The 22,949-nt window shown below is 46.9% G+C and overlaps 6 protein-coding genes across 6 annotated transcripts; 4 read left to right on the top strand and 2 right to left on the bottom strand.

The window, feature by feature from the left end:
* Window positions 1-1,814: 1,814 nt before the first annotated feature.
* LOC137907075 (CDGSH iron-sulfur domain-containing protein 3, mitochondrial-like) lies at window positions 1,815-3,022 on the top strand. Its single transcript, XM_068751384.1, has 3 exons — window positions 1,815-2,070; window positions 2,360-2,476; window positions 2,697-3,022. Exons 1-3 carry the CDS (start codon window positions 1,975-1,977, stop codon window positions 2,883-2,885), a joined length of 402 nt encoding a protein of 133 aa, XP_068607485.1. The 5' UTR covers window positions 1,815-1,974; the 3' UTR covers window positions 2,886-3,022.
* Window positions 3,023-3,745: 723 nt separating this feature from the next.
* Window positions 3,746-5,507, top strand: LOC137906438 (CDGSH iron-sulfur domain-containing protein 3, mitochondrial-like). Its single transcript, XM_068750700.1, has 3 exons — window positions 3,746-3,962; window positions 5,022-5,132; window positions 5,225-5,507. Exons 1-3 carry the CDS (start codon window positions 3,885-3,887, stop codon window positions 5,408-5,410), a joined length of 375 nt encoding a protein of 124 aa, XP_068606801.1. The 5' UTR covers window positions 3,746-3,884; the 3' UTR covers window positions 5,411-5,507.
* An 857-nt stretch (window positions 5,508-6,364) lies between these two features.
* Window positions 6,365-9,589, bottom strand: LOC137906437 (polycomb complex protein BMI-1-like). Its single transcript, XM_068750699.1, has 9 exons — window positions 9,492-9,589; window positions 8,782-8,912; window positions 8,407-8,503; window positions 8,263-8,318; window positions 8,059-8,188; window positions 7,910-7,949; window positions 7,725-7,823; window positions 7,209-7,289; window positions 6,365-6,750 (listed from the first exon to the last, which is right to left on the bottom strand). Exons 2-9 carry the CDS (start codon window positions 8,897-8,899, stop codon window positions 6,370-6,372), a joined length of 1,002 nt encoding a protein of 333 aa, XP_068606800.1. The 5' UTR covers window positions 8,900-8,912; window positions 9,492-9,589; the 3' UTR covers window positions 6,365-6,369.
* Window positions 9,590-10,628: 1,039 nt separating this feature from the next.
* LOC137907154 (phosphatidylinositol 5-phosphate 4-kinase type-2 beta) lies at window positions 10,629-17,338 on the top strand. The gene is made up of 10 exons (XM_068751467.1): window positions 10,629-11,205; window positions 13,320-13,417; window positions 14,264-14,360; window positions 14,448-14,600; window positions 14,692-14,838; window positions 15,131-15,169; window positions 15,432-15,545; window positions 15,698-15,947; window positions 16,106-16,209; window positions 16,383-17,338. The coding sequence occupies exons 1-10, from the start codon at window positions 11,062-11,064 to the stop codon at window positions 16,461-16,463; spliced, it is 1,227 nt and encodes a 408-aa protein (XP_068607568.1). The 5' UTR covers window positions 10,629-11,061; the 3' UTR covers window positions 16,464-17,338.
* Window positions 17,339-17,471: 133 nt separating this feature from the next.
* On the bottom strand, window positions 17,472-19,656 carry psmb3 (proteasome 20S subunit beta 3). The gene is made up of 6 exons (XM_068751468.1): window positions 19,542-19,656; window positions 18,757-18,941; window positions 18,436-18,543; window positions 18,172-18,349; window positions 17,722-17,816; window positions 17,472-17,647 (listed from the first exon to the last, which is right to left on the bottom strand). The coding sequence occupies exons 1-6, from the start codon at window positions 19,542-19,544 to the stop codon at window positions 17,599-17,601; spliced, it is 618 nt and encodes a 205-aa protein (XP_068607569.1). The 5' UTR covers window positions 19,545-19,656; the 3' UTR covers window positions 17,472-17,598.
* Window positions 19,657-20,492: 836 nt separating this feature from the next.
* On the top strand, window positions 20,493-22,583 carry tekt4 (tektin 4). The gene is made up of 7 exons (XM_068751364.1): window positions 20,493-21,008; window positions 21,283-21,353; window positions 21,455-21,598; window positions 21,674-21,760; window positions 21,849-21,984; window positions 22,136-22,290; window positions 22,370-22,583. Exons 1-7 carry the CDS (start codon window positions 20,493-20,495, stop codon window positions 22,581-22,583), a joined length of 1,323 nt encoding a protein of 440 aa, XP_068607465.1.
* The last annotated feature ends 366 nt before the right edge of the window (window positions 22,584-22,949 follow it).

Below are 22,949 nucleotides of genomic sequence, written 5' to 3'. Positions count from 1 at the left end.
ATTAGAGAGGAGGGCTTAGGTTTGCACCGTGGCGTTGCCGGGGACAACTGGGGACGTTGTCTTTTACTGCAGGCCCGATCGAGGTCATGTTCAAACCAACGTGGAAACGATAAGTTTCTTTTCCCCCCCACTCCTCTCTCATCATGTGATGCTTCTGTTTGGCTCACTAGCAAAGACCAGTAAGTGATTTTTCTATTTTTAAATATATATATATATATATATATTATGTTGTCTGCTGTGTTCTTTAACAATATGGTCATCGGTCGTTTAAAATATGATCTCCCACACATGTGATATCTCGAGTGCGTTGTTGTTTTAGTTAGCATCTAATGTAGGCGTCAGAAAGGAACTCCAAGCGGCTCGAGAGAAATACTGTAGCAAATAGCGAAGGGGAACGTCCGCGGGGACGCGGGCCGGCTCGGGGACGGGTCTGAAAATGTCTTTATTGGAGGTCCAGACACGCGACCGTGTCCGCGAGATCGACTCGAGCGGCTTCTTTCTCGTGTTGCACTGGGGCGCTTCGGGCCCAACTGTAAATCTTTCTGTTATCTTTTTCACTTTTTGTTGGAATACAAGGTGTAAACTTTAATGTTTGTGTAAAGACACATTCAGCATTTTTAAGCTTTGAAGTTTGGGTAACCCAGATAATCCATGTTCTGAATGTCGTACTGTGTATCTTTTATGTATTTGCAGCATTTAAGCACCTACCTTTTTGAATGAGGCTCCAACGGAGAGCGCATTACCCATCGGGATATGAATTGCATGAAATGCAGCCACGTCTCTCAAATGGAGTGCAAAAATATTAAGAAATAACTATGCATCGCTTTGAATGCATTGTTCCCTGACAAATAAATGAGCACTGAATCGTAAGAAGGAGAAGCATGTTCTCGTTGTACAGCGTATTTGTTTGAGAGAATCGATCCAGAAGAATTTGACAATATTCAGATTAAAAGTCATGTAAAGTATTTTGATATTTTTTTGTGTAAAATGAAAGAAAGGACAAAATGAAGACAACTTTTTTAGTTCTGTTTTTGTCAATAAATGTATTTTACCGAGTTGTCACACTTTCTTTTTGACATCATGTGACTTTTGGTGTGTTTGCATCTCTAGATCTCACACACACACTGGAATTCTAATCTGGATCCAGCATTTATTCTCTGGTGATCCAGAATGTTTGCATTTATAGTCATGCAAAATGAATAGTAATCCAGACTGACCTGAGATCAGACTGGATCTGAAACTACTGATTCACTCAAGGGGGAAATGATCTTGAAAGGTTTTGGATCTGGATCTGGATTGGGGGGGGGGGGGGGCAAACATCTGAAAACACTGCAGCAGGAACAGCAGCCCATTCCCTCAATCATTTATCAATGACTATTGGTCGAGCTTCTGTCACGTGACCAGAAGTGATTTGGAGTGGGGTCCCTGGCGCCACCTGGTGGCGACCGACACTTGGCTTTATAAATGACATTTAACGCGCAGTTTCACGTGTTGTGACGTTTATTCTAAGTCTAGATTACATTCTAATGTAACGTGAGCGTGCGTGTCATAAATGTTCTTGTTCCTCCTTTAGCTCGATGTGACTCTTTAAAGAGTTTTTGGAACAGAAAATATTTTAACAGCGGTTAATTAACCAATCTGTATATAAAAGAAAAGGACTTTAAACTGTTGTGTGTTTTTTTTATTGGACCATTGTGTCTGCAATAAAGATTTGATTGATTGATTGATTGATTGATTGTAGACCAAGGAAACGCCTCTGTGGAGGTGGAGGAGGAGGAGGAGGAGGAATGGAGCAATGGAGCAATGGAGCTCTCAGCTGCGGAGGAGTGGCTCCAGCTGGAGCGAGCGCGACGGGGGCCATATTGGGAGTGAACTTTACCTGAAGTTGGTGCCATTGTTCCGGACAACCGAGTGTGGTCCAGGCCCCGTTCAAGTCCCATCGTTTCCGGACTCGTCCGTGAACGCGGCGCCGGAATGAACCCGAGCACGAGCAGCGTCCTGCGCGCAGCGCGCAGAGGATACGCAATGGTCGTCAGAACAACACGAGTGACGCCGGTCTTCCTGTCAAAGGTGAATCCTGCACGCACACGTCTCTGTTGTTCCGCAGGGTGTTGACGTGATGCGTTCAATGACGGGAGTATTTCGGTGCGTCCTCCTTAATAAATCTTGTTTAAATTAACCAGTGATTTGGGTTCGGCACAGGTTTTTACTGGCTGTTTGTTGAGTTGTTCCGTAGACGCATGGGACCATCCAAGGATCAGGACATCAGATTCCGATCGTGATCCGGAAGATTATCTGGATCCAGAATGTCTTTAATGGATTCTTTACGCTTGTGGGACAATCTTCATCCCGTCTGCAGGTCCCGTTCCGCCTGCAGTCCAGCCAGCCTGTCCCTGCTGCCCGGCTGCCCTACAGAGTGGCGGTGACTGCTGGGAAGCGTTATTCCTGGTGCGCCTGTGGACACAGTAAGAAGCAGGTGAGGCTCCTGGGATCAACGTTCCATTCACTTCAACTAAATGACATGGTCCAGAACTCGTGTGGATCTTATCCAACACCGTTCTGCTCATTCTGGACAATAATCTGGGCTCATAATAATTATTGATAGGTGGGGAAGTTATGGAACGGTTAGGGATGATTAGGTCTTGTTGCCCTATTGATGCGTGACATCATACGCTTGTTTCACTGTGTCCCCCCAGCCTTTCTGCGACGGCGCCCACAAGGCCCAAGCACCTGGGATCGCTCCCGTACGCTTCACCCCGGACAGCAGCAGGACGGTCTCGCTGTGCGCCTGCAAGCAAACCAAAAACGCACCGTTCTGTGACGGCTCGCACTTCAAGGTCATCTTCCGTGATTTCGTGAAGTCGGTGAAAGGCGTCTTTAAATGACGTCTGCGCTGGGAGTCGAAATGCAGAAGCCGGAATGCAGAAGAAGATGATAATTACTTTGGTGGGGAAACGATGTCCTGCATCATTTTATCCTCTTCTTGCACTAGGTTTATATTTTCGCTCAGTAAACTGCATTTTGCCAATTTGTTTTGTGTCAAAGACGTCTGGTGAAATTTGTTCAAGCAGCTTTTGGATAATTCATGCGTTCACATAAAAAAAAAAATATTTATGTATTTTGGGTTCAATCAGGAAGTCCTTTGGGAGCAAACACTAAACCTGACATTAAGGTGCGATCCGAAATCTACCACCGGATTTATCGAGCTTCCAACATGTCATCCTACTAGAAGTGATTTCTGCTTTCCTCTGGATTTATAAAACAGGAGTGGAATACAGGACAAGAAAAAAATAATCAGAACTCACCTGTTTGTCAACAATAAACAAATAGGTAGAATAATATATATTTATATAATAATAATAATAACATGCTTTGTTAGGAAGCGTTAGGGCTTAGCAATGTCATGGGACAAGATGCTTGTTGCTCTGAAAGGCCCATGAGGCAACCATTGGCAACATTGGAATCACTCCTGAACCAATGGGACAACTGGGAAGTCACAACTGGGACGTCACTCCCAAAATGTCTTCTGGGTCTGTTTCGGATTGAACGCATGTTTCCAGTCGGAGTGTTTTTGTGGTCGGACTAGTCTCGCCCAACAACAGAATAATTGTAAATAGTATCACAAAGCGGATGTTTCCAGTCGGAGTGTTTTTGTGGACGGACCAGTCTCGCCCAACAACAGAATAATTGTAAATAGTATCACAAAGCGGATGTTTCCAGTCGGAGTGTTTTTGTGGACGTACCACTGCGCTACTGCACCTTTAAGCTAGTCGCTCGTCAGCCAGAAGCGCCGCTTTGAGTTCTGTGACTGATTTATTTACCTTTATGGCTTGTGTCGACGAGCTGCGCCGCTCACCTTTACAACAGATCGGGAAACGAGCAGAATGGCGGCTACATTAAACCGTAACCTGCTCCGTTTGACCTCCAGGCAGCCTCTGGTAGCGGCGCTGGCAGCTCACCAGGTAAATCACGGCCTTTCTGGCGTTTAGCTGGAGGCCGCAATGTTGTTTAAAAAAAACTTTATTAACATAACTCACAGTACAAAGTCACAGTACAGGTCTCACCCTTCGACATTACACAAGACATTCACATCTTCAGAGAACGAAATAGAAAGAAATCTAACAGGAATATAATATATTTTATAATATAATATCACTAATTATACCATTATACGTTCAAAAGGAAGGAAAGAATGAGCAGGAAAATAAAAAACACAAAAATAACCACAAACACAAGAAGAAAAAAATAGAAATATACAGGTAAATTTAAACTAAATTACAAACAAGGAGTTTGGGAAAAGTTCAGTTCTGATATTAATGTGTACAGTTTATTTGCATGGAGATTATTAATTTGTTTCAGAATCTTCTGTAACAGGGACAGCTCATTCTTAAGAGCAGGCCGTGAAGGGGGTGATTTGGCATTCCGACATTTGCGTGTATAGTATTTTGTAATAATTAAATTATTCACTAAAAAATGATTCTTTTTTGTTTTTGAGGATTACTCCTAATAGAATATTTTGAGGGGACCAAAAATCAATGTCTCTGGATCTGGATGATATTAAATCAGAGAGATTGCCACAACGTGTGGACAGTCGCACATTCATTAAACAAATGCTCTGTTGTTTGCAGATTTGTATTACAAATATAACAGTTATCTACGACAAATTTAAATCTACTTTTCATAAATTCATTTGAAGGATACATGTTATTTATGGTTTTAAAATTAACTTCTTTAAATTTTTGTAATTTGTTTGAATAGATAACATTTCAGATCCGTTATAATCTTTGACAGTGAAGGCTGCAATGTTGCCATAGTTTGTGCTGGTCAGCTGACATTTCCCTGCGATTTTGAAATGATCAATTTCCTACTTTATTACACTCACTGATGAGCAGCAACTTAAGATAAACTTCTTCTTTTTTTATAAATTTTTTCATTGTAGGTTTATGACAATGCTTTTGCTCACCTGTCCACAGTTGACCAATTGGTGCTTTGACGGTATTCCCGTCTGCCCCTGTCCACAGGTCTCCACACTTCCTCCAGAACCTGTGATCCCTTCCAAGAAACCTTTCCAAGTGCAGTTGGTCGGTGGAAAGCGTTACTCGTGGTGCACCTGTGGGCACAGCAAGAAGCAGGTACGCCCACCTGGAATATAATCATCTTGTATCGCTTCCATCTGAAATATGCTCCCCCAAATATTCACTGATCCCCCATCTGAATATTTCAGCCCTTCTGTGACGGAGCCCATAAAACCAGAGCCCAAGGCCTGCTCCCGCTACGCTTCGTCCCAGAACAGGACGCCACCGTTTGGTTATGTGGCTGCAAGCACACAAGCAAGCCACCGTACTGCGACGGGACGCACAAGCAGGACTTCATCGCGTCCGCCCCGCCGCGCCAGCAGACAGACTCTTGAAAGGGGGGGGGGGGGCATTCTGAGATCAACTTTCGACTGACGTGAATCCTCTGTCATGACTTTATGAATAAAACTGCACGTTAAACTGTTTTTTAAATGCAACAAAGACATCTGAGCCTGTAATTCTTCTTCTGCTGTGGCGCCGATGATGATCCCTAAAATCCTGTGCATCCTCAGCGAATCAAATGGGACTCTCAGGCATTACAAGTAAACATTTTATTGACCTAAAACATGCACATATGGCTGGAAAAACGTTTGTGAAAAAGAACAGCAAGGGAATGTCGAGCCTTATGGAACTGTAGCAAAAAAAACAAAATGGCCGAATATTAAAATCCCTTTGAACTTGTTGGACCGCCGTGAGGAAGGAGGCGGTCTGACGGCGAACAGCCTGCGACAGTTCCGTCTTTAGAAACGCTCCTGTTGGCAAAATACTAGCCGGCTTGAACTGTGTGAACCGTAACAAAGTGCGTGTGATGAAATGGCGTTACCTGGTGACAATATACTGGACACTCGTACAGCAGTGATTAACACGACTGCTCAAAAGGTGAGGGTGAGCTTGTTTCGCTCATCTTTACATCCAGCTCCTGCAGAGCTTCAGCTTTTTTTCTTCTCTTTTTTTTTTTTCTCCACTTCTCTGGAGCCACATGAACGAAATGAAACAGACCCACTGCATACACAATACAAAACAATGACAGTATCTTGTATAAAAGATAAGTCTGTACGTGTGTACGCACGCATGCTCACGTCTGATACTGTACTGTACAGTTTGTTTGTGTGCACCGTTCTATTCTAAACACGCAAACAAACACGCACGCGAGCGTCTATTTAGCTGCACTTCCTGCTCAGAGGCGAGGGGCAGAAGCTCTGCCTCGTCTGTCCGGAAGGAAGAAGTCTCGAGCTCGCCTCTTTGCCGGGGAGCAATTCGAATACTGTCCTCCCCGTCGGCCCGGCACGCCCCGTTAGGTGGTCGGAGGCAAATCGCTTTCGTCGGCCCCCCTCGCCTCCTCCTTTCCGGCGCCGGAGCTTGTGCCGTTGACAGTCACTTTCCGCGTGATGGTGCCCTGTTTGGAGACGGGGCCGTGCCGCTGTGCGCTGTTGGGGACCGTGGTGCCGTTGGGGCTTTGGACGGCAGGAGAGAGGTCGTGGGACGCGGGGCTGGACTGCGAGGACGCTCGGGGCGGCTGCGCCGCGGCAGGACTGTGGACTTTGTCGCTGTGGGAGTCGCTTTCTGACGTCGGGCTGGTGTTGACGCCGTCCGAGTGGCACCGGGCGGCAGACTGGGACAGCCTCCTGCGCTTCCGGGTGGGTTTGACCAGATACTGCAGGGGGATGGGTCCAGTCTGCAGAGAGGAATCAACAGGAGGGCACATTTAAAGGCAGGCGAAACGAGCCCAACCCAAGAAATGCAATTAGCTTCCCCAAACGTGTTCAGGACAAAGCGCCGTTTCCATTTTAACCGATGGAGAATCCCCTGCACACGTGTGTGTGTGTGTGTGTGTGTGTGTGTAGCGCTGATTTACTGCTGAGGAACAAATTCTGGATCGTCCAGATGAAAGGTTTTCCCCTTTCATCTGTCGTTCCTCGCTAATGTCGTGGTTTTAAATGGTCGGGAATAAAATCGGTGAAATCTGTGAAATATTCACGTCGGATTGTTTGTAGTAATCTCTGCTTGGTCACGCGATTGGATCAGGTTATTAGCGGAATTAATTTGCAGATTTCTTCACTGAAGATGGACCCAGACACATCCTGCAGGTGTTTAAATGTTGGCGGCGATCCGGATCCGGTTTTCATCACTCACCCGCCTCCACTCGTAGAAGTAGGCGATGTCCATTAGTGTGTAGTAGTCCTTCAGAGGCTCGTCTCCATACATCACCTCCACCTGGAGGGTGAGGTCAAGACAATGGTCACAAACAAACAAGCGTTGACCCCAATGCAAGCTGCCTTTAGAAACCAGATCCATCAGGAGGCTAAAACACGGTCATGAGTTTAGGTCCCCAACCTCATTGATTCATTTGAAGTATTTGTTAAAAATACACATCAACTCTGATTCACTATGGCTTTTCACGGTTGGTGTATGAAAGACACCAAGAACAATCTAGAACCTTTTGGCGCTGATCCAGATCACCATGTGGGGACGGCGTGAATCCAATTAGGAGGGGAACCAGCTGTTTGGCGGAGGTTTGTGCTCTCTGGGTGCTTTTCTAGTTTTAAATGGAATAACGCTCAGAGCATCACATGACTTCCCTGAAACCCACTCGAATGTGTGAAACGGTGAGCGTGCAGCGAAATGGACGCAGCAGGAGTGTGGAATTACCCGGTAGTTGTTGGGAATGTCCATCTTGCTTCTGAGGAACTTTGCTAAGTGCATGACGGACATGGCGGCCGGACACTGCAGGAAGCGTTTACCGTTGGACTGGGGATAAAGAGAACGCATGAATCCAGGCCGAGGACGCCGCACCACGGGACACAGAGAGCGGCGGCTTCAGCAGACGCTCTTACCTTGTCTCCGTCCATCTCCGAGCGCTGCCTCTCATTACTTCTGCAACAAGACAAAGCAAAAGGTCGGAGTTGATTAAGCGCCATTTCATTTCCAGAGGCCGCCTCTGCAGGCGTTTTCGTTTTGGGAGCGCGATGAATCGCCGACTGACCGGTTCCTCTCGTAGAACTGGATGGAGAGACTGATGATTTCATCCTCCGCTATGTTGAACGTCTCCACCACCTCCCCCGGCTCCAGCACGCGATTATCCGCGTAGAAGTCCCGCCTCCGTTTCATCTCATCTGAGAGCAGAAGCACAAGAGGAATGCGGCGCGACGCTCCGAGACTGGCGACGAGCGAATTGGTGCCGCCTTACCTTTGAATAGCCCCGGGACAAGCTTATACACAATGTCTTGTAGAGTTTTGTCCGCTCTGGAAAGAGAGAGAGAGAGAGAGCGTTTCCTGAAGGCGTAGCGCTCAGAGGGGCTTTAGATGCCCGGCGTGACGCGCCGCGACTGACCTGATGCTCAGCTGCGGACACGTCTTATGAACCTGGACGTCACATCGAGGGCAGAACTTATTCGTCTCCAGGAAGGCCACGATGCAAGTTTTACAAACTGCGCAGTAGAGAGACAGAAAAGGAGACTTTTTAAACGCGACTCTTAAACCGGAGAGACACAAGAAAGCATCCTGGGCTGCACCGGGGACGCTGCACGCCCTGCCCTCTCACTGTTCGGACCTCCGCTTTCCAGGAAAACATGGCCTCCATCACCCCGCTCCCCTCCAGAGAGCCTCAAGGAAGCAGCAGCAAACCAGCCTCATCCTCCTCAGAGACTCCAGCAATGCAGGAGCTCTAAGGTCAGCAGGACACCGAGCATGCACGGAGTCCACTTACAGGAGTGCAGACATTCCACGATGGTCGTAGCATCCACCAGGTAGCCGGCGCACAGCGGACAGGTGAGGTGTGGATTCAGGTCCGTGATTTTAATCCGGTTGGGCTGCATTTTATTCATCTGGACAGATCTGCTGGAAGAAACAAACGCGTGCGTAAAACCTGGTCGGGATTAGCACTTTGTGTTTCTGGTGGGCTTGTTAATGGCAGCCACCCCCCCCCCAGACTGAGTCTGAGCTCGTCCCCGGGACAGCCGGCTGTAAACCCACGACCAGACCAGCACGACCACCCGGATTCTGACACGTTGCAGCGATAAATAACGCGCGCGGCGTGGACGCCGTGCAGCGTCACGCAGCCTGTGCGGTGGCGCACCGCAGCCGACCATCGAGTCCGCCCCTGCGTGGCCTCATCTCCCGCATCAGCGCCGCTCCGCTCCTCGACAAGCGGACCAACAAAGAGCGTTTGTGCGGGGCCGCGCCGCGCCGTCCGGCCGCTACGGGCGCGCATCACCTCGGAGAGGAGGGGGGGGGGGGTGCACAGCCGCAGAAAAATCACACTGGTACACAAAGCAGCCATCTTAAATCCACTGACAGGGCTGTATCAGGAGGCGAACAAGAGAGGCTCAAAATGTGACACCGTGCGCTGTGTGCGCGCCCCGCAGACGGCGAGGCGATGCGCCCGGTGAAGCGCCGCCGCGGACGCGTCGTTCCTACCTGATCGGGCATAAAAGCGTCGCTCTCCTCCCAGCGGGGATCCAGCTATTTTATTTGGGACTTGGACAGAAATTGCAGCAGCGCCAGAAAATGGCTTTTTTTCAGCACCGTCAGAGGACTGCCCATTTTGGATCACGTGACATTATTTTGTCGCCTCGTTCTCAGGGCGCAGGGTATCCTCCTCAGGCCCGGACGACCTGCGCGCGTTCGTCCTGCGTGTGCGTGCGCGCCGTCACACCGGACACCGACGTTTATTCGTTTATTCCCGTCACCGAGCCGCGCAGGAGAAAGTCTTGCCACGCCCCGCGTTTACGTGATTGTGAATTAAATAGACGGAGGAGAGGCCCTGAAGGCCTCATGTCCCGGGGCAGACCTCAGGGTGGGCCCCCACAGAGCAGTAAATGCGTTCTGAAGTTTCAGCATCTATGCAACAAATTATGTCTTAATTACACTTTATTAATAATAGCGATTATGTCTTAGTTTATAAATCAATGGCTAGTGATAAATGAATTAGTTATTATTTAGGCAAGCTGACATTGGGTCCCGGCATGACAGCGTTACAAGGAACATATAAAGTGTGTCATAAGGTTGTAACTTAATAAGGACATCTAAAACTTTATTAATTTCATTTGTGGAAAAGAAAATTCCACAGAAAATGGATTATGGAATTTCTTTTATTTTAAATGGCGCACGTGTGTTCTGCATTTATTTATGTCATAGAATCGCAAGAGGTGAGACGTTTAGCAACTGGTGCTAATCATGAAAAGTCCTATCAGCTCCGTTACACATAAAAAGAGGAGGAAATTAATGTGCAGCCAGCAGAACATAAATCAACAATAAACAGAGTAAAAATTCTACATCTAACAATCAGACGTAAAAAAAAACACACACAGCGGATAAAACGGCAATCAATAAAATCTGAAGACAAGATGCAAATAAATAAAAGACAAAGTCAGAAGAAAGGGGCTATTAAAATAAATAAAAAATAGAAATCAATTGATAAGCATTTTTTCAATCCAGTCCAGTACCGGTTCCGATATGTGGGAACCCCTGTAGTTCTGCCAGCAGCCGAATGTGGGCGCTGTTGATCGCTTCGTGTAACAAAATATTGACGCCATCTTGAGGAACCCCCAAACGTAGTGCTTTTTGGTGGTGATTGGCAACAGTCTCGGGCGCATCATGTTGGATTTACTCCCTGAAAAGTGAAAATATAGAGCACTGAAGCTGGAACGCAGCATATGAAGCAGGACAAGAGGCATCGCGTCAGGTTATTTATTGGCTTTGTTTAGCTTAGAGAGGCTGCGCCGTAGCCGGATGGCTGGCTAGCTGCTCGCTGGACTCCACCGCGGCCTGCTCGGGAGGAGGAAGGGTGGTGACGGCGCAAAATGCTCTAACGCTGCCTCCCGGCAAGAACCTTCTCAGAGACTCTCTGTGAGTTGGAAACAATGCACTTATAGACTTTTTTTTTTTAAACGCCTTTTAACCTTCCTCCTTTCTTTTTTCGTGGGACGGTAGCGGCTCCGAGCGACGGGCGGCGCTGTCTTGCGTACCCTGAAATCCAGCCCGAGACATGTCATCCAACTGCACCAGCGTAGCGCCCGTCAGCGCTAGCAAAACCAAGACGAAAAAGAAACATTTTATCGGACAGAAAGTGAAATTATTCCGCGCAAGCGAGCCCATTCTCAGCGTTTTAATGTGGGGTGTCAACCATACGGTAGGTGCACCTTAATGTCCCGTCTCGTTTATGCTGCTGTTTTGGTTTCTTGCTAGCTTGTTAGCCAGCTGCTCTCACCTGTCAAGTCAGCTATGAGGCTAACAGTGGGCTATTTAAGGAGCCTATTCGCCAGGTATTGCCAGCAGTGTTAGTCCGAACACACTTCTGTTTGCTGCCTTTGTGGCAGTGCGTTTTTTCTTCATGTTTTCTCGCCCCCGTACTGCCGCGTTGCTAGCGAGCAGCGGCTTTCCGCGTCTGGGGGGGGGGGGGGGTCGGAGTGAATCTGCAGTGATTAACAGAATATCAGCATGTCTGAGGCAGGCTGTGCGGCTTCCCTGAAATAGTCGCTTCGACCGATAATCGCCAATCGTAAACGTGCATTGAAGGCTGGTCGTGAGATCTGGGGGGGGAGGGGTCCGCGCAGGCATGAAGTGGGAGGGGTGTGACAGGCAGCGCAGATTTTCAGCCCCGCAGCTGTAAACAGCACCCCGCCTGTTGATTTCAATCTCCCCCGGGCGTGTGTCAACATCCAGCTGACAACCTGTATTCCCTCCATTCATTATGTCTCTATTAATGAACTGGTGATTAGGGTTACCGGTGCATGTTTTGTTCTTTTAGCGGTGGGAGGAACCCATGCTACCCGGCGGGAGAACGTGGGCCTGGATTTGAACCCGCTGCTCCAGCGTTCAGCAGAAGAACAATATATATCACATTCTCTCTCAGTGGAGGTTGCCCACGGCGAGTTGGCTTCCACTGATGGCCGTGGGCTCGCACCAGCATACACAACTAACGTGTAATTGCTTTCTCACGCAGGCCCACATCCACGGGTTGATTTCTGGAAGTATAAAGTGTGGGTTCATTTCCAGCCAGGTCGACCTTTTCAAATCCTTTATTTATTTCTGTGTTCCTTTATTTCAGTAAATAAGCATGGCTCTTTGTTCATATGGTTTGATCGGTTATGTCATTGCTTTTCCCAATAAGGATGTCTAGACCTACTGTTTTGCAGAGATCAAACATTTATTACTTGAGTAATAACATGCCTTTTAATAGGCATGAACCCGTGAGCAGATCGACCTCTGAAACTGGTGAGATTTGACACGGATCACAGGACAAATGTGTTTTCCTGTCTGCATCAAACCCCTCTGCTTTCTGCACAGCATTAATAGAGTGACAAACTGGTTAGTTTGTTTGGAGTTTAGTGGGTACTTAATGATATGGTTATCATTGCAGCATCTCCAGCTTTCAGTGAGTGAACTTTTGCAGTGGGTGTGTGGGTGAAGCGCACAGGCTGCCGTCTGTGTGGGTGTGAGGCTGATCTCAAGCAGAAAACAGACTTTCATCAGAGTCCCGGTCTTCCATTCTGGGCTTGAATGCATTTTTCAGAGCACCCTTTCACTGGGATGCTGCAAAGACTTCACTTCCACGCGGTGTCTTTTGGAGTTGAATGCAGTTCGCTAACATTAGCAGCCAGTTTACAGCCGCTAAGCTCGTAGTGGGAGTCGATTGTCGTGACACGAGTAAATAACCTCCATGTTTCTTCTGTGAAATAAGCATATTAGAACATTATTAAAAATTATACTCCTGCTATGTAAACAAATATTATTTTTTATAGTGAGTTTGTGATTATTCAGGGCAGCGCTTTCACTTTGGTATCCCTTATTTCTTATTCCCTTGAGGCGGTTCGAGCCCTCCTTCTCTCTGCGGTAGCGGTATCTCCTTTCTTTAGCTTCATCATCGTCACTTGGGTTTTCTGTAAGGTCATTAGTGTCTGGATCTGTTTCAGCAAGATCCCGGTCGGTGGGTTTTTGAATCTTTTTCTTGGATACTGAGGCGTGTTACTGATGGTCAGCATCTGCAGGACACGAGGACAGAATGGGGTCTGAACGTTCTGGTATCATACGTGACTTGTGTCAGTGGAACTGCAGCAAATAGTTTTGTTGGTGTAGGAGTCTGTTTTAAGCGTAAATGTGAGTGCTGCCAAGAAGATTAGCATTCAGTGGTGCCTCGATGTCGGTTTGTTTGACTCTTGGCTTACACTGAAACCAGGTTCACTGTGCAGACCAGCCTGTTGCTCTTCTCTTCATGCTCCTGTCGTGTCTCTTTCTGTCCTTCAGGTTAACGAGTTAAGTAACGTGCCTGTTCCAGTGATGCTGATGCCGGATGACTTTAAGGCCTACAGTAAGATCAAAGTGGACAACCATCTATTTAACAAGTAGGCACCCCAGCTTCTGCATTGTCAGCGGCGTCTTTTAAAGGTGTGATATACGTCTTCTGTGATGTTCCGCTCATGGTTTGAAGGATGCGGAGCTGAGTTCGTCGCTTGCTTTGCTTTGCCTAAAGCAACCACAGACACATGTTGTGAGTCCGCGTGTTTAGAGTTGTGTGTTACTGCCGCCTTCCTAATCTCGTTGTATGTCCACTATGCAATGACAATAAAGGCTTTCTATTCTAAGAAGACAATAAACTCAATCACATATTTGACATTTCCAGCTTCCGTTCACACAATCAGCTCAGAAAACAAAATGGATGCCGAGATGAGCGGTCAGACCAATAGCCGATCATGTTCCTGTCAATAAAGCTTTAGGTTGAACACAGCATAGGCGTGTGCAGCATGGTCACTGCAACACAAACTTGACTAAGCTCCACTACTCATGATATTGATCTTCTCTCCACTGCTGCTGATTTTGAGTTTAACATTAGCATGATGGATCCGGTACTGGTTTCGCACCGGATGCCCCCCCCCCCCCCCCCGTTTATATGGGTTTTGGGCCAGCACCAGGAGGACGCTGGGCTGTACTAGGGTCATTAATATCCGATTATTTTGACTAAATAGCTACAATATAACAGTGTTTATACACGTTATAAAGGAAGTAAAATATCATCTAATTGTCATTATCAAAACTCCAGAACATATTTTTTTATTTTTTTGCTAAAGTCACGTATGAGGCGTTTTGGGTAATGCAAAGAAACGTTACTGAAACCATGCCAGCCGTGTTCCTTGTGTTCAGTAATGAGCTTCTGTTTTTTCTTTTTCTTTTGTGCTGCTCTTTCTCGCCAGAGAAAATCTGCCTAGTCGCTTTAAGTTCAAAGAGTACTGTCCCATGGTGTTCAGAAACCTGAGGGAGAGGTTCTGCATCGATGACCAGGACTACCAGGTGAGTCCAGTCCGCCAAGAAGATGCAAACGAACTGCCGGATTAAATGGGAATGATTCACGGGACGTAAGCCTTCTGTCTTTGTCAGAACTCCCTGACCCGGAGCGCCCCGCTCAACAGCGACTCCCAGGGTCGCTTTGGCAACCGCTTCCTGTCTAGCTACGACCACCGCTTTGTCATCAAAACCGTCTCCAGCGAGGATATCGCTGAGATGCACAACATCCTAAAGAAATATCACCAGGTATAAGCCCCCCCCGCCCCCGCACCACCGAACTTAAACTACCCCCGTCAAAGGTGTCTTTGACTCTCTGCCCCGTCTCCTGCTTCTCCAGTTTATAGTGGAGTGTCATGGCAACACGCTGCTCCCTCAGTTCCTGGGTATGTACAGGCTAACGGTGGATGGCGTGGAGACGTACATGGTGGTGACCAGGAATGTATTTAGCCACCGCCTCACTGTACATCGCAAATATGACCTGAAGGTAAGATGTGTCGGTAAAGCACAAGGCCTGCGTGAGTCGCAGCTCGATCGTGCATCGCCAAACACAACGGGTTCACGTAGTATAATGTGCACCGCGAGTTCTGATCGCGGTGCACTGGGGAAAAAAGGAAAAAGTCCTTCATTGCATAAGAGTCAGACGATTCAGAAGCAGCCTTCCCTTTCCAGTATAGACAGTTTAGCAAAGTTAAAAGTGACTAACACGCTAACACTCTCTCTGATGTGTCTTCAGCAGCTTTGAATTCCCTCTATTTTTATTGCCCTCTCATCTCCAGGGTTCTACGGTCTCGAGGGAAGCCAGCGACAAGGAGAAGGTACGTTTTTACTCTGCGGAGACGGGACAGAAATAAATTCACTCGGCTCTTACCAGAATATAAACCCGTCACATAACGGCTAAATTAGACGGTTGTAAGTAAGAAGCTGTAATCCAGTAGTACGTCACGCTTTGAATTATACTGACAAATGACTCTTGGATGTTCTCTGTCCAACCGGACCGGAGATGACCTGTGACCAGGTCATCAAACAAAAGTGTGACACGTAATCCACAATGGCAGCATTTTTGTTCCTTGTCGTTAGGCTAAAGAACTCCCCACGTTCAAAGACAACGACTTCCTGAACGAAGGACACAAGCTGCAGATAGGAGACGACAACAAGAAGTACTTCTTGGAGAAGCTAAAACGGGACGTCGAGGTAAAGACCGCCTCCCTTTGTCATGCCAAGCCAATCAGAGGCAGAGTAGGGTGTGTCTTGGTGTCGCCATAGTAATATTTGTGACTTTACTTTGGCCAGATTATAACTGAGGATGTGACACTCAAATGGCGTTGGGTGTATTTGTGTGTCAGTTCTTGGCCACCTTAAAGATCATGGACTACAGTCTCCTGGTCGGCATCCATGATGTGGAGCGAGCCGAGCAGGAGGAGATGGATGTGGAGGGCGTTGGAGAAGAGGAGGAGTATGAAAACGATGGCATGGGCGGGGGCTCCTTTGGCACGCCTCCCGACAGCCCCGGAAACCCACTGAACTGTGGGGGATTCTTCGGCCCCGGGGAGTTTGATCCCTCCGTGGACGTTTACGCAATGAAGAGCCATGACGGTGAGGGTCGTGTTTCCGTTCCCTCTGACCTGAGCTTCCATTTTATCTTGAATTGAACTGATGGCGGCTGATTTGGAGATCGTTATCGTTAATCAGAGGTAAAGCCGCCGCAGCATTTTCCAGGTGGAAGTAACGTTTCTCTTCTGTGTTGGTCTCAGGCGCTGTGAAGAAGGAGGTGTACTTCATGGCTATCATCGACATCCTCACGCACTACGATGCTAAGAAAAAAGCTGCACATGCTGCCAAAACTGTGAAGCACGGGGTAAGCGTCGCCATGACTTCGTGATTCTTCTGTCCATAGCTCGAAGAAGACGACTGAGAAACCTCAAAAGGGTCGAGTTCACACGCGTAAAGAGGACAAATGATTTATGATGTCAAATGGGGTCTGAAAGCTAAATGAGGAAGCTGTGTGTGATAAAGTCTATGTTTTCCCAGGCGGGGGCGGAGATCTCGACGGTGAATCCAGAGCAGTACTCCAAACGATTCTACGAGTTCATGTCCAACATCTTGTCATAGACTCCCAGTCCAGCCAACCGCATACATGTATAAATATATCGACCGAGCGACCAGCCGCCGGCGCTCTGGCAGGAAGGACGCACAGAGCCTGTTACACTGTCCCCACAGAGGGACGCACCCCCCCCCCCCCCCCCCCCCAGCACCTCCCTGGCTCCCCCATCCAGTAGGTCGTCCTCTGCCACCTCGCTACTCCTCACGCCAGCACGGAAACAGTCTCACTAATGCCTTGAACGAGTGTGCCAGCTTCCCTTAGCAACATCTCTGCAGTTCCCGTTCAACGTTGCGTCCTTCGGATTTCTGATTCTATTTCTACCACAGACACACGCACAGATGTAAACGACTTGCACAGATGCAGAATGGACAGATTGCCCCCTCAGCGACGGCGGCAGAAACAAAATGTAGAGCTGAGAAATTGGAAAGACGGGATAAACGTTACAATCAAATGTTGTATCAAGTAAATGAATGCAATATTTAAAATGCATGGCTGCTGTGTCCACGAGACTCCACCAGTAAGTTGAAACATCAAACCACTGAACCCAGCACCTGAGTGTTACGACTACAGCGACAAAGAAAAAATTATGTTCGATGGTAAGTTGCCAATTGTTTCTGAATATTTTTTGTAAGTGGACTTTGTGGAAGTTGGTCTGAGGTTTAAAAAAAAAAAAAACGTTTAAAGGGGAATTCTGCATCAAACACTTGTTTTATTACCATATGGATCATTTTTATATCTTGTTTACATTAATGTAGCAATTTTGTGTTTGTATACAGTATTGTTTTGTTACCAACAGACATTAGAAAGTTACTTGAAAGTGATTCATTGCATATTAAAGGGAGTTTTATCTTATTTTTGTTGTCCGGCTTGCTGATTCCTGCCACGACTGTTCCGTGTGGTCGCAAGTAGCCTTCAGAAGATGACACCGATCATCGAGGTGAGCCTGTGCACATTTTACCCTCTGTGGCTTGTTTTGGTGCAGAAGCTGAATTCGTACAACAAAGGAATCTAAAATGTGGCATTTCAAGTCACGCTCCGTGTTTAAAAAATCTTCGTTTATTGAGCAAAACCAACAAGAGGAAAAGAAGCGTTTATTATTTGTATACGAAACATCTGTTTGGGGCTGACGAGGGAGAAACTGCTCTAGTCCATCCTGGCCTTCAGGGTTCGTGCGGTGACCTTGTCTTTCTCACTGCCAGAGAAAACGAGACCCGTTAGTCACGACAAACCCGCCGTTCCACATGAACCTGATCCGAGCGTACTCACATGACGTGCACGATAACTCCCATGCCAGACACCGCATCTCTATCAACTGCATTCAGCATCGCTTGGGAGATGGTCTCAAACAGATCCTCTGGATCCTGCGTGATCACAACATGAAAGAGAAACTTCAGCAATCACCTCCTTTACGCCCTAAATAACGGGGCAGATTCTCATCTGTGTTGAAACCATTACTGTTGCTGTTAAAGTTCCCCATCCAGATGTTATTAGTCATTTTTACTGTACAAAAGTTCACACCCAAGCAAGATGAAGACTTAAAAGAAATCTGCATGTAAATGTCAGAATCAGAATCAGAAGTAGTTTATTGCCATTGTCAGTGAGGGTTCACAGACTAGGAATGTTTCTCGGTGAAGCCGTGCTATATGTAACAGTAATGACAAAATACAAAAAAACTGGTTGTCAAGCAGTAAACGGTGAACTTCACAAGATACTTACCATGTCTGGCTCCCACAAAGACTCACACATGCCATACATCTGCTCTGCGCATGTTCCGCTCACAACAAAGTCTTCTGTCACCATCGGGCAGCCAATCAAATCCAGGGAGCAGATGAATGGCTCAAAGGTTTTGGGATCCAGCCCTGCAATAACAGGCTCGATGTAGTACGGCCCAAACCTAATGGAGAAGATCGCATGTCAACCAGATTATCCTTCACTTCCTGAAGATTGATGATCTTCAGGAAGTGAAGTAACTGTGCTCACCTCTTCTCATACAACAAGTTGGACACCATGCTCATGAAGGTCTTGGGCTTGATCTGACGACCCTCCTTAAGCTCGTACAGGTTCAGTCTGAACTTAAGCCTCTGCGATCTAAACACAAGACAGCCATTTACCACAACTGTTACTCATCTCTCCTGACATGTTTTATAATTAAAATAATGTCACAAAATGCTTTTTATTTTTTTTTTACTTTTCCCCAAGCTTTGACTACCAGGATTATGTAGAAATCAACACCGATAAAACCCACTTCTCATGTCATAGTGGATGAGCAGCATGCATCTGAACAAGATTCCACACACTCACACTGTCTGAACGTCAGTGGCCAATCCAGCCAGTCCGATGTACAGCCTCTCGCCCATGGGAAAAACCTTCTGGAAGTCTGTGGTGACCATCTGAGCCTGAATTCCAAATCTGCGGTCTGCTGCTATCGCCACACAGTTCTTCCCCCTCATAGCCATGACGGCCCCTCCATTATAGGACATGATAGACTGGATGGGGGAGAAGGCAGGTAGCATAAGAGGGTGTAAGGTGAGACAATTAGATGTATCTATTAACCATCTGTCTGAAAACATTAGCATCAATTCAGTTCAATCAATCGATAACTAACGAAATTTGATGCAAATTATTAAAGAATCAAAAGTTAGAAATGTGAATCACAGCCAAGGACAGGGCTAATGCAAAATATCACGATTAAGATATAGCTAATAGCTAAACAAAAAGTTATGAAAAATATTTTAAAGGAAAACGGATAATGTTCTTTATGCGAATTGACAACAAACTCGTTAGCAGCTAGCATGGGCAAGCTAGTGATGTAACGCTATCCAAGTTATCACCAGGTACTATTCTTACTTTATGTTGCTGCGTGCAAGAAGATGAAGCATTTCTGGAAAATGTTAATTTATGCAGAATATTTGAATCTGAAACTCTTCGCGTTAAATTCACCTTTAGCCTAGCTAATATGAGCTAGCTAGGTTACGTTCATGGCGTGCCCACGTTAGTTTAACTAAGCTTTCCAGTTAGCTTTGGAACTTTTAAAACATTTTAACCTAAAATCCTCTCGCAAATAATTTAACGTATGATGTTCTTACCATTGTGAAAGCGTTCTGGTATAGTCCTGAAGGCTAGATTTGGAAACGATGAATGGCGGCTCGCTTACCACAGTGACTACACGATTTAAGAACCATTTCCGGTATGCCTCTTACGTCATCGTAAATACAGATATCATTGGATGGCTTGACGGCCCGCTGGGAAAGGCGCTATTATCATTGGAGGACATGTCCAGAGGCGGGCCTTGCGTGCATAGTTTGCTTGTGGCGTGTTAAAGCGAAATTAAAACCTGAGAATTTGTTTTTTCTATAAATATGGTTTTTACTGTTTTTATACAGTATTAACTGTATAATAATAATAAATACAGCGAGAAATTTGTCAATCAATGGCTACAATGCCTAATCATTTGTGCAAAGCCATCTGCCCATAATTTAATATGATCAAATCTAATTAAATTAATGAATGAAATAAATGTCTGACCCATTACTATCAATATACAAATATACCTGCTAAAATAATTATCACACTACTAAATCAGGGTTTGAGTTATATAAATCCCAGATCTAAATATCTTTACATAGTAAATGCAATTCTCATTATAGGTGGTTGACAAGAAGCTCCATTTGTGTTCACCTGTCCAAATATGAAAAAGAATTGGTCACGTTTTAGCAAAATGTATTTTCTTTATTTTTTATTGTCAAAACCAAACCCATCAGTATTTAATGTGGATTATAATTAAAGTTTTTTTTTTTTATCGTGGACGTAGTGTTATTATCCGTATGAGTATCACTCTGCACATCTTATTATGGTACATATTTAATTATTTGACCTCAATCCTGTCAGTTCATTTAATATTTAATCGCTGTTGTTGTGTAACCAGGAGACACCAAAACAAACACCGAACTCTTCTGGCCCGGTACGGGAAGCTCTGGCGACACTTTTACTTTAGGATAAAATCTACTTTTATTTTGCACTTGTCATTTGATTGTAATATGAGTTCGGAGGTTTTAGTGTCGAGGCCACACTATGACAGCAGAGCTGTGTCACAGGAAGGGACTCCGGGGAAGGAGCCGGACCCGAAGCCGTCGTCCGGCTCAGCCACGGCGGGGTACCGCTCGGCTAAATACACCCCCTCGGAGTGGTTCTCCAATTACCGGACTCTCCTCCAACAGGCCGGTTCGGACAGCCACGCTGCGCGGAGCATCCAGCGAGAGTCCAGAACCCTGTCCCAGCACACGGAGGCCGACACCTCGCAGACACAGGCCGATGGGACGCGGCTGCTGGGAGAGAGGCTGCAAGAGATCCACTCCTGGAAGTCCGAGCTGCAGCGGCAGATCGAGCAGCTGCAGGCCGACACGGAGGCCCTGCTGGCGCTGAAGAGGAGGCTGGAGAAGGCGCTGGATGCCACCGAGACCCCGTACGCCATCGCCACGGACAACCTGAACTGCAGGACCAGAAGGATGGGAGCAGACCTGGTCAGAGACTCTGTGGAGGACGAGCTCATACAGGTGATCAATACAGTAATGCAGTAAGAAGTGATTCCCATTATGCTGCCTTTCGCACCTTCTGAGATAACTTGTTCAGACGGAACATATTTCTATTTCCCCAGCACCATTATTTTATTTCTAGAGGAATAATGAAACGTCATCATTACTTTGGGGCCCTCTTCTCCCAGTGCAGCGACGTCCAGCATCACGCGTCTCCTACTGGAGTCATGTAACAGCAGAGCAGCACCAGCAGGGGGCGCAACGCGACCCACTTAAAGCGTGACTTGTTTTGCAGGAGGTGGACTTGATCAAGAACGTCCAGGCTCTCCTGAAGAGAACTGCAGCGCAGGTTGTCACTCAGGTCAGGTGAGCGATGGAATCCTGTTCGTCGGAAGCTGGACGTCCGACACTTGAAATCCACTTCTGGGGTCTTCAGTTTGAAGCTCTTCCTTCGGTTTGTGGATCAGCATGAACAGAGAGGCCAAGCAGACTCTGGAGATGGATTGGTCTGACAAGTACCAGGCTTACAACTTTGACGACCACAGTGGGAGATGCACCAACATGAGCCCAGACACAAAACACCACCCCAGCTCAGCCGCCATGCAGGACCAGTGAGTCTGTGTGCACATGAATGTGTGTGTGTGTGTAAATTCATTTGATGCAATTTGACCTCTGGACTGCTGCAGAGTGAGTAACTGCACACTGTGGACGACCTTTACACAAAACAACCTGACCAAGGCCCTCCACGAAGAGCGGGCCACGCTCAGTCTCCGGTCAGTGTTTGAAGACTCGTCTAGAAATGTGACTGGGGAGTTCCCGTTTTTAGTCAACGTACCGCGATGCTGCTTCTGTGCGGGTCAGACGGCTGGTAGAGCAGGTGCTGGAGGACACCGCTGAGGATCTGAGAGTCCAGTGTTCCAGAGTGGACCAAGCCTTCAGCCGGCACTGTGGGGAGCTGATAGAGGCCAGGAGCCAGCTGCAAATAAAGCTGGCTAAGGTACAGATCAGTCAGCCGTTTTATATCTATATACATATACCAGAATGCGCTAATGTAGAACAGTTCCCACTTCATTCCAGTGACTTGTGTAAATGATTAGTTACCGCACACATTTTGTGATTGACTTGTCTGTAAATGATTGTGTGTGAAGATCCTGGAGGAGATCGGAGCCCAGGAGAGGAACATTGTGGCTCTGCAGGAAGCCATCCACAACATAGATCCCCCACTGCGAGTAGCTCAGTCCAGACTTCACCTGCGCTCCCTCAGGCCGAACATGGAGCTCTGCAGAGATCAGCCCCAGCTCAGGTACACCTGGCCTCACCTCGTTCTGCTGCTGCTTCGCCGGTCATCGCTCATGGCTTTTGTCTGCGGCCTCTATCTGTAGTTTGGAAGGGGAGGTGAGGCAGATCAATGCCTCTCTTGCAGCTCTGCATCAGCAGCTGAGTGAAGCCAGAGGCTGCCTGTCCCGCCTGGAGGAGTCCCGCGTTAGCCTGGAGAAGGACATCCACTGCAAAAACCACTCGCTGTTCATCGAGAGAGACAAGTGCATGTCTCGCCGCAAGCGATACCCAACAATCTCTGCGCTGTCAGGATACTGAAGACGAGCGCTCAGCTGTGATGCTTCACCCGTTTGCTGTGCTGTGGTCTACGCATCAACGAGATCAAGTGTGGTCACGAAAAGCTGAAAACCATTTAGTTGTATTTAAATTTAATTGTATGTAGTAAATAATACCACTGTGTACAATGCTGATTTCCTGTCTGTCCTGAGTATCAGCAGCTTTATATCCCCCTGGGAAACCAGACACTGGTGGCGGTGGCTGATGACCCGGTGAAACAGATGAAGATGGGGTTGACAAATTGATGACAATGTATTTTTTGTCTGTATTTAATGCAATATTTTTCTCAATAATACAATTGTTGAAAAAACGGAGGATTTATTTTAATTTTTTTTGTCTTGTCTGATG

Source organism: Brachionichthys hirsutus, chromosome 17 (genome assembly GCF_040956055.1).
Source record: "Brachionichthys hirsutus isolate HB-005 chromosome 17, CSIRO-AGI_Bhir_v1, whole genome shotgun sequence".
Lineage (NCBI taxonomy): Eukaryota > Metazoa > Chordata > Actinopteri > Lophiiformes > Brachionichthyidae > Brachionichthys > Brachionichthys hirsutus.
This window is presented reverse-complemented; position numbering and strand designations above follow the sequence as displayed.

Bases quoted from the DNA above. Each gene is read 5' to 3' on its own strand.
- psmb3 (XM_068751468.1), bottom strand. The intron at 18,544-18,756 runs GTGAGTGTGTGG...TCTTGTGTTTAG, and splicing joins GCCACTGACGTTCAGACAGT to ATCGCAGAGGCTTAAGTTCA. The intron at 18,350-18,435 runs GTGAGCACAGTT...CTTCTCCATTAG, and splicing joins AACTTGTTGTATGAGAAGAG to GTTTGGGCCGTACTACATCG.
- LOC137907075 (XM_068751384.1), top strand. From the start codon at position 1,975: ATGAACCCGAGCACGAGCAGCGTCCTGCGCGCAGCGCGCAGAGGATAC. The intron at 2,071-2,359 runs GTGAATCCTGCA...TCCCGTCTGCAG, and splicing joins CGCCGGTCTTCCTGTCAAAG to GTCCCGTTCCGCCTGCAGTC. The intron at 2,477-2,696 runs GTGAGGCTCCTG...GTGTCCCCCCAG, and splicing joins GTGGACACAGTAAGAAGCAG to CCTTTCTGCGACGGCGCCCA.
- tekt4 (XM_068751364.1), top strand. From the start codon at position 20,493: ATGAGTTCGGAGGTTTTAGTGTCGAGGCCACACTATGACAGCAGAGCT. The intron at 21,599-21,673 runs GTGAGTCTGTGT...GGACTGCTGCAG, and splicing joins TCAGCCGCCATGCAGGACCA to AGTGAGTAACTGCACACTGT. The intron at 22,291-22,369 runs GTACACCTGGCC...CTCTATCTGTAG, and splicing joins AGAGATCAGCCCCAGCTCAG to TTTGGAAGGGGAGGTGAGGC.
- LOC137907154 (XM_068751467.1), top strand. From the start codon at position 11,062: ATGTCATCCAACTGCACCAGCGTAGCGCCCGTCAGCGCTAGCAAAACC. The intron at 11,206-13,319 runs GTAGGTGCACCT...TCTGTCCTTCAG, and splicing joins TGTGGGGTGTCAACCATACG to GTTAACGAGTTAAGTAACGT. The intron at 13,418-14,263 runs GTAGGCACCCCA...CTTTCTCGCCAG, and splicing joins GACAACCATCTATTTAACAA to AGAAAATCTGCCTAGTCGCT.
- LOC137906438 (XM_068750700.1), top strand. From the start codon at position 3,885: ATGGCGGCTACATTAAACCGTAACCTGCTCCGTTTGACCTCCAGGCAG. The intron at 3,963-5,021 runs GTAAATCACGGC...CCCTGTCCACAG, and splicing joins CGGCGCTGGCAGCTCACCAG to GTCTCCACACTTCCTCCAGA. The intron at 5,133-5,224 runs GTACGCCCACCT...TGAATATTTCAG, and splicing joins GTGGGCACAGCAAGAAGCAG to CCCTTCTGTGACGGAGCCCA.
- LOC137906437 (XM_068750699.1), bottom strand. From the start codon at position 8,899: ATGAATAAAATGCAGCCCAACCGGATTAAAATCACGGACCTGAATCCA. The intron at 8,319-8,406 runs GTCAGTCGCGGC...CTCTCTTTCCAG, and splicing joins TGTCCGCAGCTGAGCATCAG to AGCGGACAAAACTCTACAAG. The intron at 8,189-8,262 runs GTAAGGCGGCAC...TTCTGCTCTCAG, and splicing joins TGTCCCGGGGCTATTCAAAG to ATGAGATGAAACGGAGGCGG.